This window comes from Bufo bufo, chromosome 5, assembly GCF_905171765.1.
Source record: "Bufo bufo chromosome 5, aBufBuf1.1, whole genome shotgun sequence".
NCBI lineage: Eukaryota > Metazoa > Chordata > Amphibia > Anura > Bufonidae > Bufo > Bufo bufo.
In genome coordinates, this window is record NC_053393.1 from 94,913,104 (window position 1) to 94,929,328 (window position 16,225).

The 16,225-nt window shown below is 45.2% G+C and overlaps 1 protein-coding gene across 2 annotated transcripts in view; it reads right to left on the bottom strand.

Moving 5' to 3' along the window:
- Nucleotides 1–600: 600 nt before the first annotated feature.
- Nucleotides 601–16,225, bottom strand: part of LOC121000977 (fatty acid-binding protein, adipocyte-like) — a 268,479-nt gene continuing 252,854 nt past the window's right edge. The window contains exons 1-4 of one of the 2 annotated variants that reach the window (XM_040431824.1): nucleotides 7,526–7,733; nucleotides 4,285–4,457; nucleotides 2,245–2,346; nucleotides 601–795 (exon numbers count right to left, since the gene is read on the bottom strand). In XM_040431824.1, coding sequence (XP_040287758.1) covers nucleotides 745–795; nucleotides 2,245–2,346; nucleotides 4,285–4,457; nucleotides 7,526–7,604 — 405 coding nt within the window. In that variant the 5' untranslated portion in view covers nucleotides 7,605–7,733 and the 3' untranslated portion in view covers nucleotides 601–744. Of the gene's footprint in view, nucleotides 796–2,244; nucleotides 2,347–4,284; nucleotides 4,458–7,525; nucleotides 7,734–16,225 lie in introns of those variants that run through there. The other variant, XM_040431825.1, reaches the window with a different exon arrangement.

Here is a 16,225-nt window from a genome sequence, read left to right on the forward strand (position 1 = left end):
CTTAGATGGTCATTTAATCATCAACATTAGCCCAGATTTACTAGTCCTGTAGATGGTGTAAGCTTAGACCAGCCATCTAGACCTGCATCAGATTTATCACAGGTGCTCTGGCTGGACGCTAAATCTGGTGCAGGGATCGATCTTTTTCTCTGACTTCCAACTATTTGTTGGCTTACTTTAAAAACAGATTTTTATGCCAGAATTGTGGTGCAAAATGCCCACACCCTTCAGAATGTAAAACACACACACACACACACACACACACAGTGTGCCAAATTGTTCCACTTTAGTAAATATGGGCCATTGTCTTAAAGGGAATGAGTCATTAGAAAAGTACCTACTGGTACACAAGTCAAACTTGAAGTGACAAAGTCTCACCAACAATTTTGGTATACCTCATCCAAAACCAAGATACTGTACACTAAGGTCTGGTAGTTCCTCAAGCTTCCTTCCAAGCAAATGGCATATCAGTTTCTCTAAATTGCAATGTTAAAACAATGGTCTGTTCTTTTAAATTGCTCATGTTTATTTGTCCATGTGAACCCCAATGTAGAGTTTGTGTTTGAGTGTTTAAGGGGAAAAAAAAATACACACCCGAAATTTGGAGAACAAAAGCTTTATTGTATACATATAGATGACCACAAGATATCACAAGCTTTGATGCCAGCCAAGGGGCTCGGGACCAGTGTACTGCTCATTGAACTGAGCTTACATTTACAGTACGAATTGTACGCGCTGAAGAGCTCATTTTTTGTCGTAGATCCGTACGCATTTCACATCACCGATAATGCAAGTCTAGGAACCAAACATTACAGATTAGAAAAATCACATCTATACATTACTGCACTGCATATGAAAGCAGTTTCACACAAGGCAGAAGTCATGACAAATTCTCTTTTGTAATCTGGTCAGACTGGGCTTGATAAGGGAGAAATCCAAGCAAAAACTATTTGATAGAGTCCATATATGTAAGAAGATCACAGGTGAAATCCAACTATCCCAAACCCAATTCCAAAACAAAAGCACTGAAAGTTGAACCCCCATGCAATACTAAAGCATTCTGTAACAGAATGCTCATCATTCCAGGTAAACTGCCATTGCCCTTTTTAAAAGGGTATTCTAAGATTGATATCCTATTTACAGGCTATGCTTCTAGTGTCAGATCAGTGGGGATCCAATACCCCTCATCCCAGCAGATCAGCTGTTGTAGCTCTGGAGGTAGGTTTCAGAACTACACAGCTCTGTCTATTGTGTGGTAGATGGAGCTGGTAACTGCACATTTCTTCACTACATGGAGATGTGTTGTTCCAGCACTACAACTAAACAGCTGGAGGTGTGGTGTGTAAGACACCCACCAACCCGATACATATGGACTACCCTGTGCCATGCCATAGTATCAGTCTTTGAACACCCCTATAAGTCAGCTTTCTCACGAGCCATGAACTTTCCATCATGAATATTCCTGGACAAGTCCTTCAGGCTTTTACCTCAATTTGCAATTCTAAGGTTTGTATACCTCTCATTGGTCCATGACAAAGAAAAAAATCCTATTCCATGGATCCACAAAATACCTATGGTTGTGTAAGTGCACCCTAAGGATGTGCTAAAGTATTAGATACCTTTGGTCCAAGTCGAGACTTGCCTGACTTTATACCAACCACAGGTTGGTTTACTTAATGGAAAGGGGCACAGTCTAAGGCAGGGGTCAGCAACCTTCGGCACTCCAGCTGTTGTGAAACTACAATTCCCAGCATGCGCCATTCATTTCTGTGAGAGTTCTGGGAAGAGCAGAGGAAGTATGCATGCTGGGAGGTGTAGTTTCACAACATCTGGAGTGCCGGAGGTTGCCTACCCCTGGTCTAAGGCCTTATTCACAAGCCAGTGTTTTGGTCAGCGATTTCCATCAGTGATTGTGAATCAAAACCAGGAATGGAGGCTAGATAGACGAGGTATGAGAGAAAGCCATACCTCTTCTGAAGGAAGGGTACTGAGAATTTCTGGCTTACTTGCATCAAGCTGTGCCATATTTTATCACAAATTATAACAAATCAGCCACAATTAGTGTGGGCCGTTGTCTCAGTCATGCTCATTAGGAGGACTGATGCTGTATGGCACTATGTTAGATATTCTTCTAGCACTGAACACCTTCATAAGTCAGAGGTGGTTGGAGAATTTAGAATTCTCAATCTTTCTAGAAAGTGGTAATCACTCATTGACCAATCTACATTAAACTTATGTACTCACTGTTATCAGGCGGCCATCTTGCACTTCTCTTGTGATTGTAGATTCTTTGCCATCCCATGTTTGCTTTTGTATTAATACTCCATCTTTGCAGGTCATTGTTGACTGTAATATACAAGACAAACCATTACAACATAGGGAAAAATAGTAAATTAAGTTTATTTAAAGAAGGTCAGATGTTGGCAAGTGCAAACAGTTAGGCCTCTTTCACACGGGCGTGTGCGCCCCATGGTCATGCTGCGCCCCCGCAAAATGCGGGCTGCAATGCACGAGCACAGTCCGTGGGGCTGCTGCAGCAGATCATGGACCCATTCACTTGAATGGGTCCGCGATCTGGCAGTTCCACAAAAAGATAGGACATGTTCTATCTTTTTGCAGAACGGAAGTACGGGACGAAACCCCACGAAAGCACTCTGTAGGGTTCCGTTCCGCATCTCGATTTGTGGACCCATTGAAGTGAATGCCCATGGACCGGCACCCGTGTATTGTGGATCCGCAAATGCGGTCCTCAATACGGCAACGGGGGCGCACACGCCTTTGTGAAAGCGGCCTTAAAGGTAGGAAGTGGAGGACCAGTTACATGAGCTAGAGTGCCCTCGTAGAATGGTGCCACATTGAAGATTGTTAGTCTTCCTCACATGCTAGTTATGGGGAATACAATTATCTACCAAGACAATGCTCGAGTGTAGTTTGAGAACTCTCCTTTATCCTTTGCCATTCTGTGTTTGCTGCTCAATTCTAACAGGGGAACGCAAGTCCCCATTCTATCGCTTAACTGGGACCCAATCTAGCACTCAAACAGCCATCCCCCCCATCCCTTTCATTACATAGACATCCTCTGGTTTGCATGTCAGAATGAGTGCCTTGTAATAAACATTAGGTTCTTACACCACACTACAGCTGTAAATGTATGAGCGGAGTTAAAAATGGTCACGTTTCATTTGATAAGAGCCAACATAAGCCACAAGATATAAGATATGTGCAGATGCATTTGTCTGCTTGTGGTATACCACACAAATGCTTGCTTCACTTTCAGATTTGTTTCCTTTGGACTGTTCACAAGGACCTTGGAGTACATTTTGGGCCATAAAAGTTATGAGCATGACCATCTTCTCTTATGGGACGTTGGCAACGCCCTAGCTAACCCTCTATAGTACGGATGGCCATCTGGTCTGTACTGTACATACTACCCATTTGAAATGTTCTTTACAATGTGCCCATTATTTAAAAAAAGTGGGCATGGAAATTCCCCCACGTGGGAGACTTTAGGAATCTGCATCTCAAACCATTAGATCGAATGAGACCTACGGTACAATGTAGTTATTGATCTTGGGGCCCACTTCAGCTGGCTAATTGTATAGACTTCTAAGAAGATCTGTGTAAATCCCCCATATCCAATTCCAGCAGCGACCCAATAAATGAGAGGTTGTGGCACAGTCTGGCAGGGTGTTTGTGTTAGTAGAGTGATAATTCATGAAGGTTAGTACGGAGAACTTCATCTGAGATTTGAAGGTACTGTACCTTATGGCGATCTTAAGATATATTATTCAAGGATTATTGAAAACTGGTAGAGGAAACATTCTACATATATTCATGCAGGTAATCTGTTTATCAGTGGTTTAATTTTGGGAGTTGAGCTCCAAGAGTCTCCACTGTACAATGCGACAGGCAAGCCAAGTCTTACAGTGTCTCATATGTGGACCACAAGTTAATTTCTTTATGCATGCCTATGAGATGGCACTTCAATGTCTTATTGGCATGGACAGTGAAACTGACCTCCTTCCACACAACCTTGTTAGATTGTGAGCCCAAGGGCTGGGCACGAGATGCAGAAGACCAGATCAGAAATCAAGTCACAAAGCAGGTTACCTGCACTATTCTTCCCATTGTATACCTTACCAACGGATAAACATTTTTGTTGGAGTGCTTCTTTAGGCATGACCTACTCTAAGTAGTGAGATCCTCAAAATAAAAAAAACTGTAGTGACTTTCTAGTCTTCTGTATACTAAGTGAATTATACCCCACTTGGATTTTACACTCACCTTAACCTTTCTGCCATCTGCAGTGGTTTCATCAACCTCACAATCCAACTTGAAGTTCAGCTCTGTGTTCTTAAAGGTGCTCAATGTTTTTATTGACCACTCATCTCCATTTATACAGATGATCACATCAGGCTTCAAGTGACATGCAGCTTGTCGGGTGATAAAACTCACCCCTGCAGGAAGAAAGGAGAACTTTATAGGGCAGAGCAATTCTTCATAATGTATAATAGATTAATAATAACTGCACATAAAATAAACCTCAAAATATGGAACAGCAGAAAATGAAATATCCATGTCTGCACACTATGCACCCTGAATGTTCAGCTTTGTGAGCTGGGACCTTACCACATTGACCAATACAGCAACCAAGAAAACGAGGCGTTGTCCAAGGCTACTTTCACACTAGCGTTTTTTGCTGAATCCGGCAGTTACTAATACAACCATCTGCATCCGTTATGAAGGGATCTGGTTGTATTATCTTTAACATACCCAAGACGGATCCGTCACGAACTCCATTGAAAGTCAGATCCAGTTTCTATTGTGTCAGAAAACGGATCCATCCCCATTGACTTGCATTGTGGGTCTTAACAGAGCAGTCTTGCTCCGCATCCCAGGATGGAAAGCAAACGGCAGCATGCTGTGGTTTGCTCTCCGGTATGAGAATGGAATGCATTTTGGAGCACTCCGTTCTGTTCAGTTACGTTTTGTCCCCAGTGACAATGAATGGAGACAAAACAGAAGATTTTTTTCCCGGTATTGAGACCCTATGACTGATCTCAATACCAGAAAATAGAAACGCTAGTGTGAAAGTAGCCTTAACCAGACAAATGAAAAGTAACCCCAAAAAAGGGAATGGGAGACAGCAAAGCTAAACTCCGAAGAACCAATAATGGGTTAGAAAGAGCATGAGCAAGACTTATGCAGAAGGTGTGCACAGGACAAACTGTAGTGATTATTGGCGGCTATAATATAATCACTGAGACCAGACCAAGGTTTGTATAGATTGCTACTGTACTAGTGGCTTTGAGACAACCGAGAACCTCTGTAGATGAACAGTATAGGTCTTCCTTTCCAATAACTCATCATAGGATACATTCTTATTTCTCCAACAGTCTGTTAATTATCTTAAGCCATGAAGTTCCTTAGCCCAGTCCAGGGATGGGCAAACTGCGGCTCCCCAGCTGTTGTAAAACTACAACTCCCAGTATGCCCAGTCTGCCTACAGCAGGGCATGATGGGATTTGTACTTTTACAACAGCTGGAGAGCCACAGTTTGCCCATCACTGGCCCAGTCCCTTATAGGTAATTGACTAGAAAAGTAAGAAGCCTCTGATGGTAGATAGATATGATGCCAATTTCCCACCCTAGGATTGCTTGTCAGGAAGTCTGCAGCATCTGACAAAATAAAAACCTACAGACCCTGCTGCAGTCCAATATAGTGCATCTTCCATGTACTTTATCAGTTAGCTATGGTAGCCGTCCTACAATCAATGCGCTGCCTGCGCTGTTCATAGTGTATCCTACGCTGATGAAGGGCAGGAAAAGTCTAAGGCATATTGGTACACCATAGATTTTCCAGGGTGCTGGTGCCCACAGAGAGGCCTATAAGTGCCACCCCTGGCACCTGTGCCATAGGTTCACCACCACTGCCCCATGATAAAACTGGTGCAGTTCTAGATGTTTTACTCTATCTATAGGATTAGTAAATCTGGACCAATGTCCTGCAATAATTGGGATTAAATTTATAACTGCAGGATATGGCCTACAAAATACAGAAATCGTGGACTCTAGACACTGCTAAAGGATCTCATTAGGGTTATCAGCCACAAGTAATTACATTTGTAACTAGAGAATTTCCACCTTACACCTCATTCACACGTCAGTGATTTCCATCAGCGATTCCGAGCCAAAACCCGGGGCGGCTCTAAACACAGAACAGGAGCAGATCTTTCCCTTACACCTTATGTCTGTGGAGGCTCCACTCCTGGTTTTGGCTCACAATCACTGACCAAACACTGAAGTGTGAATGAGGCTTTAGGCGGCATTTACACAATGGTTTTTTTGTTGCAGCTTTTGAAGCCAAAACAAGGAGCGGATGAGAAGGCTCAGCCTTTATGTGTGCTTCATGTATGATCAGTTCCCGGCTTTAACTTCAAAAACGGCATAAAAAAAGCAGAATGAGTAAACCCAGCCATAAGGCTAAATAACTCAGAGGTCACTGAAGTTCTACTAGGACTTAGAGTAAACGATCCATCTGAAAGTCTTTCGCCACGTGGCTACAGTTATAGCATATACATACGTATAGATTGTTCTCTCGGTGACAGGCTGCTGGGAAATGCAGATTTTTAGTCAGTTCTTTCATTGCATTGAAAGACTCGTGGCACCTGCATTCTGCAGGGTATGGTATGGAGATGTAAAACTCCTTGTAACCATCCAGGTTTTTTTTTTTTTTTTTAGCATTTGATAAAGATCAAATCTGTTAGGAAATTGCTAGTTATGCAGTTTTCCAGTAGTATAAATGTGGCTCCATCTTACAGCTTCACAAGAGTACGAGCCCTGAGAACAGCCAGAGATTGTGGCTTTCCATATGAAGGCTGCAGGGGAACGACTTGGATATAGACAAATACTTAGAAGGCACAAGAATGGAGCACACTTCTACACACCAAACCCAGCAGAATAATGCTCCATTGAACACCAATTCCATACATCTGAACAGTTCTGCATGGATTTTAACAAACATTAACGCATAAGGCTACTTTCACACTCACGTCCTGTGCGGATCCGTCATGGACAGAGCCATTCAGAGAATACAACCGTCTGCAGCCATTCTGAACGGATCCGTTTGTATTATCTTTAACATAGCCAAGACGGATCCACCTTGAACACCACTGAAAGTCAACGTAGGACGGATCCATTTTCTATTGTGCCAGTGGCTCAGTGTTATCAGACGGACACCAAAACGCTGCTTGCAGCGTCCAAAGCGGAACGGAGACTGAACGGATGCATTCTGAGCGGATCCTTTTCCATTCAGAATGCAAACTGATCCGTTTTGGATCGCTTGTGAGCCCTGAACGGATCTTACAAACGGAAAAATAAAACGCAAGTGTGAAAGTAGACTAAGAGACCAGCAATTTCAGCAAAAAATCTGCCACATGTGAACATAGCCAGAAGCCTGAGCTTAGCCAGAACACAGACCTTGATAAATCCCAGCCATACTCTTACATTTCTATAGACAACTTACCAAGTGCCTCCATGTACTTGGAAAAATCCTCACTGTTGTTCTCAGTGAGCTTCCAGATACCCACCAGTGCGTCACACATTGTGGCTGAGGGCAGCAGAGACCAGCAGAAGACAAGGTGTTTGCTGCAGAAAGTGGGCAGCTCTGAGGAGCCCACGAGCCTTTATAGAGGGGCTGAGCTGTGATGTCACCACAAGTGGTTCAGCTGAGAGAAAACTCCCTCGTCCTCCAGCGCTGATTCAGCACTGATTTACAACACAACTTCCCTCCTTCCACTGTTTGGACAAGAAATAGCTTGCTAGGACAGCCATTTGCCATCGTGCGCTTTCCTCCACGTCCCGGCAAGTCTTCTCAGTTATTACATTTTTCACTTTCACTCAGAAAACTGTCCTGGTATTCTACGTAACCGCAGCGGCCTGAGCTGAACAGAAGCTTATTCATTAACCCCTTAAGGACCGGGCTCGTTTTCGCCATTTGTTGCAAATCTGACCAGTGTCACTTTATGTGTGAATAACTTTAAAATGCTTTTACTTATCCAGGCCATTCTGAGATTGCTTTTTTTTTGTCACATATTGTACTTCATGACACTGGTAAAATGGAGTAAAAAAAAATTCATTTTTATTTATAAAAAAATACAAAATTTACCAAAAATTTAGAAAAGTTAGCAAATTTCCAAGTTTCAATTTCTCTACTTCTATAATACATAGTAAGGCCTCCTGCACATGACCGTATGGCTTTTTCAGTGTTTTGTGGTCCGTTTTTCACGGATCCGTTGTTCCGTTTTTTGTTTCCGTTGTGTTTCTGTTCCGTTTTTCTGTATGGCATATACAGTATACAGTAATTACATAGATAAAATTGGGCTGGTCATAACATTTTCAATAGATGGTTCGGCAAAAAAAACGGAACGGAAACGGAAGACATACGGATGCATTTCCGTATGTTTTCTGTTTTTTTGCGGACCCATTGACTTGAATGGAGCCACGGAACGTGATTTGCGGGCAATAATAGGACATGTTCTATCTATAAACGGAACGGAAAAACGGAAATACGGAAACGGAATGCATACGGAGTACATTCCATTTTTTTCGCGGAACTATTGAAATGAATGGTTCCGTATACGGAACGCAAAAAACGGCCAGTAAACGGGGGGGAAAACGGTCGTGTGCAGGAGGCCTAAGGGTGTGTTAACACTAGTGTTATGGAGTCCGTTATGGCCCCATTTTGGAAACTACGGGATAAGGTGGCAGTTTTGTTGGGACTATTTTTAGGGTACATATTATTTTTGGTCGCTCTATATTACATTTTTGTGAGGCAAGGTTACAAAAAATTTAAATTCTGAAATTTCATTTCCATTTGCCAATAACTCTTGTAGAACACCTAAAGGGTTAACAAAGTTGTAAAATCAGTTTTGAATACCTTGAGGGGTGTAGTTTCCAAAATGGGGTAACTTTTTTGGAGTTTCTACTCTAGGGGTGCATCAGGGGGGCATCAAATGGGACATGGTGTAAATAAACCAGTCCAGCAAAATCTGCCTTCCAGAAACCATATGGTGTTCCTTTCCTTCTGTGCCCTGCCGTGTGCCTGTACAGTAGTTTACGACCATATGTGGGGTGTTTCTATAAACCAAAGAATCAGGGCAATAAATATAGAGTTTTGTTTGGTTGTTAACCCTTGCTTTGTTAACGGAAAAAAAATGGATTAAAATGGAAGATTTGGCAAAAAAATTGCTGTTATGGCACCGTTTTTATTTTATTTTTTTGACTGTGTTCATTTGAGGGGTTAGGTCATGTGTTATTTTTATAGAGCAGATTCTTATGGACACGGCAATGCCTAATATGTCTACTTTTTTTAATTTATTTTGGTTTTACACTATAATATCCTTTTTTAAACAAAACAAAAAAAAAACATTTTAGTATTTCCGTAGTCTGAGAGTAATTTTTTTTTAGTTTTTAGCCGATTGTCTTAGGTAGGGGCTCATTTTTTGCGGGATTAGAGGACGGTTTTATTGGCACTATTTTGGGGGGCATATGACTTTTTGATCGCTTGCTATTACACTTTTTGTGATGTAAAGTGACAAAAAATTCCTTTTTTTACAGTTTTTATTAATTTTTTTTTACTGTGTTTATCTGAGGGGCTGTGTCATGTGTTATTTTCATATAGCAGATTCTTACGGACACGGCAATACCTAATATGTCTACTTTTTAAAATGTATTTAGGTTTTACACTATAATATCCTTTTTTTTTAAAAAAAAAACACATTTTAGTATCTTCATAGTCTGAGAGTCATTTTTTTTTTAGTTTTTAGCCAATTGTCTTAGGTAGGGGCTAATTTTTTGTGGGATGAGAGGATGGTTTTATTGGCACTATTTTGGGGTCCATATTACTTTTTGATCGCTTGCTATTACACTTTTTGTGATGTAAGGTGACCAAAAAATGTCTTTTTTTACACCGTTTTTATTTTCTTTTTTTGACTGTGTTCATCTAAAGAGTTAGGTCATGTGGTATTTTTATAGTTCAGGTTCTTACAGATGCGGCGATAGCTAATATGTATACTTTTTTATTTATTTTAGTTTGACAAAATAATATCATTTTAGAAAAATATATATTTTGTTTTAGTGTCTTTTTTTTTTTTTCTGGGCGATTATCTGTGGCCAAATAGAATTAAAATTGGGGAAGGGGATTATAAATTTAGTACTCCATGTAAGTGTGGTACTCCCTGAAGCAACCGTCAATGCAGAGGCCTGGATGATCGATGCACGTGTCACACTGAGTGGTAGTGTCCTTCCGTATCCCCCTCCTGTGACACACTCTGCACTTTTTTTGGGACCGTCCCTTCTTTCCAGTATGGGGGACCGCACCTGGAAAGTGTTGGCCAGGAACAATCCGGGCGCCTCCAGTTCTCGAGGTACTCCGGCCTGCTCTTTCCCGGTCAGAAAAGATCAGGTCCTTGAGGACTGCCTCATAGAACTGCAGGAATTTCCCTGTGTTGCCAGTGCTCTGAGACAGCACAAAAGAGTTGTACAAGGCAACCTGTACCAAGTAGACCCCAACTTTTTTGTACCATGCCCGGGTTTTGCGCATGGCGTTATATGGCTTGAGGACTTGATCCCATATACCGATTGTAGTCCACGATACAATCGGGCTTAAGGACCGTTGCCGCGGTACCTCGCACAGGGACAGGGGTGATGCCGTTACTGTGAATTGTGGACAGTACAAGGACATCCCTCTTGTCCTTATATCTGACCAGCAACAAGTTTCCACTGGTAAGGGCACGGGTCTCACCCCTGGGGATAGGTACCTGGAGGGAATGGGTAGAGAGGCCGCTTTGATTTTTCTGCACGGTCCCACAAGCGGACGTGGATCTGGCGGCGAGGGACTGTAACAAGGGGATACTAGTATAAAAGTTATCCATGTACAGGTGGTAACCCTTATCTAGCAGTGGGTGCATAAGGTCCCACACAAGTTTCCCACTAACACCCAGAGTGGGGGGACATTCTGGGGGTTCAATACGGGAATCTCGCCCCTCGTACACATGAAACTTGTAAGTGTATCCTGAGGTACTCTCACAAAGTTTGTACAGCTTCACGCCATACCTCGCCCGCTTAGAGGGAACATACTGGTGGAAAATGAGTCTCTTCTTGAAAAGCAATGAGAGACTCATCAACAGCGACCTCCCTTCCAGGTACATAGGCCTCCAAAAATTTGGCCCTGAAGTGATCGATGACCGGCCTGATTTTGTACAGGCGGTCATAGGCAGGATCACCTCGAGGGGGACATGCTGCATTATCTGCATAATGCAGGCATTTCCGAATGGCCTCAAAGTGGGAACGTGTCATGGCCATACAGTAGAGTGGGGTCTGGTAGAGGATGTCCCCACTCCAGTACTGCCTGACACTGTTTTCTTTTACTAGGACCATGTGCAGCACGAGGCCCCAAAACGTCCTCATCTCGGCTGCACTGACCGGAGTCCAGCCACCGGACCTAGCCAAAAAGGAGCCCGGGTGTTGAACAATGAACTGTTGGGCGAACAAGTTTGTTTGCTCCACCATCAGATTCACAAAGTGGTCACTGAAAAAAAAACTAAAAAAGCCATATTCAGTGAAGCCCACTGTGGGAATCTGGATTCCTGGTTGCCCAACAAATTCAGGAATCACGGGCTCAAAATCCTCTGGGGTACACCAGACAAGTTCACCGCTAGGGGGCTCAGGTGGACTTAACTGGTGGGCCGGAAAACTAGTACGAGCCCCAGGGCTGCTCATACTAGTGTGGGCCACAGGGTCCCTGTCATGGGGGCTCCCCTATCTCTGGCTGGCGCCGCCTCCGCCGCCTTGGGGGCTCATCATCATCACTAGATGATGAGGAGGACGCGGATGACAAGAGGAAAGAGGGGTCATCCTCGTCCTCACTGGGGCTTTTGGAGTCGGAGGCACCAATGGCATATGCCTCCTCAGCTGAGAACGTCCGGCGGGCCATAGGTGTGTGTGTAAAACTTCCTTTAGTGTGCGTGTGTGTGAGGGGACGGGTGTTCACGTTCACTTATACCCTACCCTAACCCACCCTAAACCTAACAGAAAAAAAAAAAAAAAACTAAATAAAAAAAATAAAAGCCCCAAAAATTTGAAAAATAAAATAAAAAAGAGTCAAACTTGCGGTCCTAAGCTGATCAGCGTTGGGCTGGGTGATGCGCTAACAGTGGCCGGCCGCTAAGAGTGCACGCACACACAAAAAAAAATTAAAAAGCGCTTGCGCCCAAAAAAATGTGGGTGTGGGGGGGCAGAGGGGCAAGCTGCAGCACCCCTGGGGGGGGTCTAGGGTCGCACAGCTGAGTGTGCTGTGGATCTCAGACACCCGATCAGGGTGAAGCACCAAAAAAAAACTTTCCCCCCTTCCTAAACTATCCCTCAGTCTCCCTTCCTCTAACCTTTCCCTAAACCTGTCCCTAATAACTTTTGAGTGCCAGATGGCTCTATGGTGGCTCACGTGGGGGTGCTGGGCTCAGAGGTGGATGGACGGGCTCCTCTCTCCTGGATCCACGGAACCAGTGTGGAGGAGGGGAGCAGAGCTGAGGTAAGTTAACCCCCGCCCGTCCAGCCGATAGAATTGACCTGCGGTTTGCTGCGATCGCCGATACGGGGGGGTCACTGGACCCCCCCTCGGCATTGTCACAGAGTGCCTGCTGAAAGATTTCAGCAGGCACTCTGTTCCGATCACCGCCCGCCGCGCGGCGGTGATCGGAAATACACAGGGCGCCGCCTACTTCATTCATAAAGAAGGCGGCGCAGGCACGTGACGTCAGTCAGTGACGCTGCCGCTCGTCTGCCCAGCCGGCCTGCATTACGATAACAGTAGCCCTGTGAGTACAATATATTGAAAGTTATACTACTGAGGGGGCAGCATGAATCATTATTCATTTAATTACACATTTTATAACTGTACTGGAGCGGCAATGGGGAGTCTGTGGATGACACTGATATGGGGTGGGGGGGGTCTGTGGATGGCACTGTTATGGGGTGGGGGGGTCTGTGGATGGCACTGTTATGGGGTGGAGGGGGGTCTGTGGATGGCACTTTTATGGGGTGGGGGGGTCTGTGGATGGCAATGTTATGGGGTGGGGGGGTTTGTGGATGGCACTGTTATGGGGTGGAGGGGGGTCTGTGGATGGCACTGTTATGGGGTGGGGGGGTCTGTGGATGGCACTGTTATGGGGTGGGGGGGTCTGTGGATGGCACTGTTATGGGGTGGGGGGGTTTGTGGATGGCACTGTTATGGGGTGGGGGGGTTTGTGGATGGCACTGTTATGGGGTGGGGGGGTCTGTGGATGGCACTGTTATGGGGTGGGGGGGGTCTGTGGATGGCACTGTTATGGGGTGGGGGGTGGTCTGTGGATGGCACTGTTATGGGGTGGGGGGGTCTGTGGATGGCACTGTTATGGGGTGGGGGGGTCTGTGGATGGCACTGTTATGGGGTGGGGGGGTCTGTGGATGGCACTGTTATGGGGTGGGGGGGTCTGTGGATGGCACTGTTATGGGGTGGGGGGGTCTGTGGATGGCACTGTTATAGGATGGGGGGGTCTGTGGATGGCACTGTTATAGGATGGGGGATCTGTGGATGCCATCCCCAGATCCTCCACCCCATAACAGTGCCATCCCCAGATCCCCCATTAACAGTGCCATCCCCAGATCCCCCATTAACAGTGCCATCCCCAGATCCCCCATTAACAGTGCCATCCCCATCTGGGGGGTTTCTTTGCTGGGTTGGACTTTTATAGCCCTCCCCAAAATTTTACTTGCATCCCTGTTCTCTAAAGGGGCGGTTTTAGGGGGCGGTCCTAGGGGTGGGTAGGGGCGGTCTTAGGGGCGGTAGGGGGCGGTCCTAGGGTTGGGTAGGGGCGTGGCCAGGGGAGGGGGGGTGAGTTCCACCACCTTTTCTCTGAGAAAAAAAGCCCTGATCCATCCCATAATAATTTGCCCACACATAGTAATCCCTCCCATAATATTTTGGCCCCACACAGCCCACTACATAGTAATCCCCCATAATAATTTTCTCCCACATAGTAATTTTCCCCCATACAAAAGCCCCAATATAGTAATTTCCCCCAATGTACTCGATGTCTCTTCACTAATATATCCTCCTGTGTGTCCCCACCCCCCATGTTTCCCAAAGAAGGCACATAAAAGAAAAAAATTAAAAGCTAAATACTCACCTATGTCCAGGGCCAGGCGCTTGCTCACAGAGGAAGGCGGGATGAGGCAGGCGTGCACACGTCCCGGAACAGGCACGCGACGCCTGCACCAGGATTACACTACCGCATATGCCTCAGGCCTACTAGGCCTGAAGCCTATGGCGGTGGGGCAGGGAACACACAGATATAATGTACCAGTACCAAAAAAGACCTCATTTTAGTGCCACCAGCACTTGGTTTTGGCTAATAATTAGGGATGAGCGAACCCGAACTGTATAGTTTCGTAAAAGTCCGGGTTCGGGTTCGGTGTTCGGCGCTTTCTTGGCGCTTTTTGAAAGGCTGCAAAGCAGCCAATCAACAAGCGTCATACTACTTGCCCCAAGAGGCCATCACAGCCATGCCTACTATTGGCATGGCTGTGATTGGCCAGTGCAACATGTGACCCAGCCTCTATTTAAGCTGGAGTCACGTAGCGCCGCACGTCACTCTGCTCTGATCAGTGTAGGGATAGGATGCAGCTGCTGCTGTTAGGGCGAGATTAGGCAGTGATTTACTTACTGAAGTGATCGATGTACAGCTGTGTATCATTCAACCTCTTCTATTCAATTGCTCACTGTTTTAAGGCTGCCCAGAGCGTTTTTCAGTCACTTTTTTCTGGGGTGATCGGCGGCCATTTTGTGTCTTGTGGTGCACCAGCACAAGCTGCCACCAAGTACATTTAACCATCAATAGTGTGTTGTTGTTTTTTTGCTATATCCTACATCAGGGGCTTGGCTGTGCTTGCTATTTTATTGATGGGTGAAATACAATTGGCAAAATAGCAGTACCTTAAATCTGGGGTTTCAGCTGTGGCTAGCCAATTGTAATACTGTCTGCTGTCTGGCAAAGGATATATTTTTTTCTGGGTTGAAATACAATTCCCAAATTAGCAATTCCCTAAATCAGTGGTTTCTGCTGTAGCAGGCCAAGTTTAAATCTATCCATAAAAGGGTATATTAGATTGAAGGTGCGGATAGGGTCATTCTCAATAACTTCAAACGCTACCGTGCATCTCCAATTCTAATTCTGTCTGTAAACGTATAACTGTCATCCACCGCCTAAATACTAGGCCTACAATTTATATTCAGCTAAATCTGTGGTTACTGCTGTGCCTGTATTAGTGTAATATGGTACCTAAGTAGATGGCCAGATAGTGTTAGGTGCCTGTAAAAAAAGGCCTGAATTTGAATTCAATACATTGGGCCAAATAATTTTTTTCTTATTGTGGTGAACGGTAACAATGAGGAAAACATCTAGTAAGGGACGCGGACATGGTCGTGGTGGTCTTAGTAGACCCTCTGGTGCTGGGAGAGGACGTGGCCGTTCTGCCACAGCCACACGTCCTAGTGTACCAACTACCTCAGGTCCCAGTAGCCGCCAGAATTTACAGCGATATTTGGTGGGGCCCAATGCCGTTCTAAGGATGGTAAGGCCTGAGCAGGTACAGGCATTAGTCAATTGGGTGGCCGACAGTGGATCCAGCACGTTCACATTATCTCCCACCCAGTCTTCTGCAGAAAGCGCACAGATGGCGCCTGAAAACCAAGCCCATCAGTCTGTCACATCACCCCCATGCATATCAGGGAAACTGTCTGAGCCTCAAGTTATGCAGCAGTCTCTTATGCTGTTTGAAGACTCTGCTGGCAGGGTTTCCCAAGGGCATCCACCTAGCCCTTCCCCAGCGGTGGAAGACATAGAATGCACTGACGCACAACCACTTATGTTTCCTGATGATGAGGACATGGGAATACCACCTCAGCACGTCTCTGATGATGAAACACAGGTGCCAACTGCTGCGTCTTTCTGCAGTGTGCAGACTGAACAGGAGGTCAGGGAGGAAGACTGGGTGGAAGACGATGCAGGGGACGATGAGGTCCTAGACCCCACATGGAATGAAGGTCGTGCCACTGACTTTCAGAGTTCGGAGGAAGAGGCAGTGGTGAGACCGAGCCAACAGCGTAGCAAAAGAGGGAGCAGTGGGC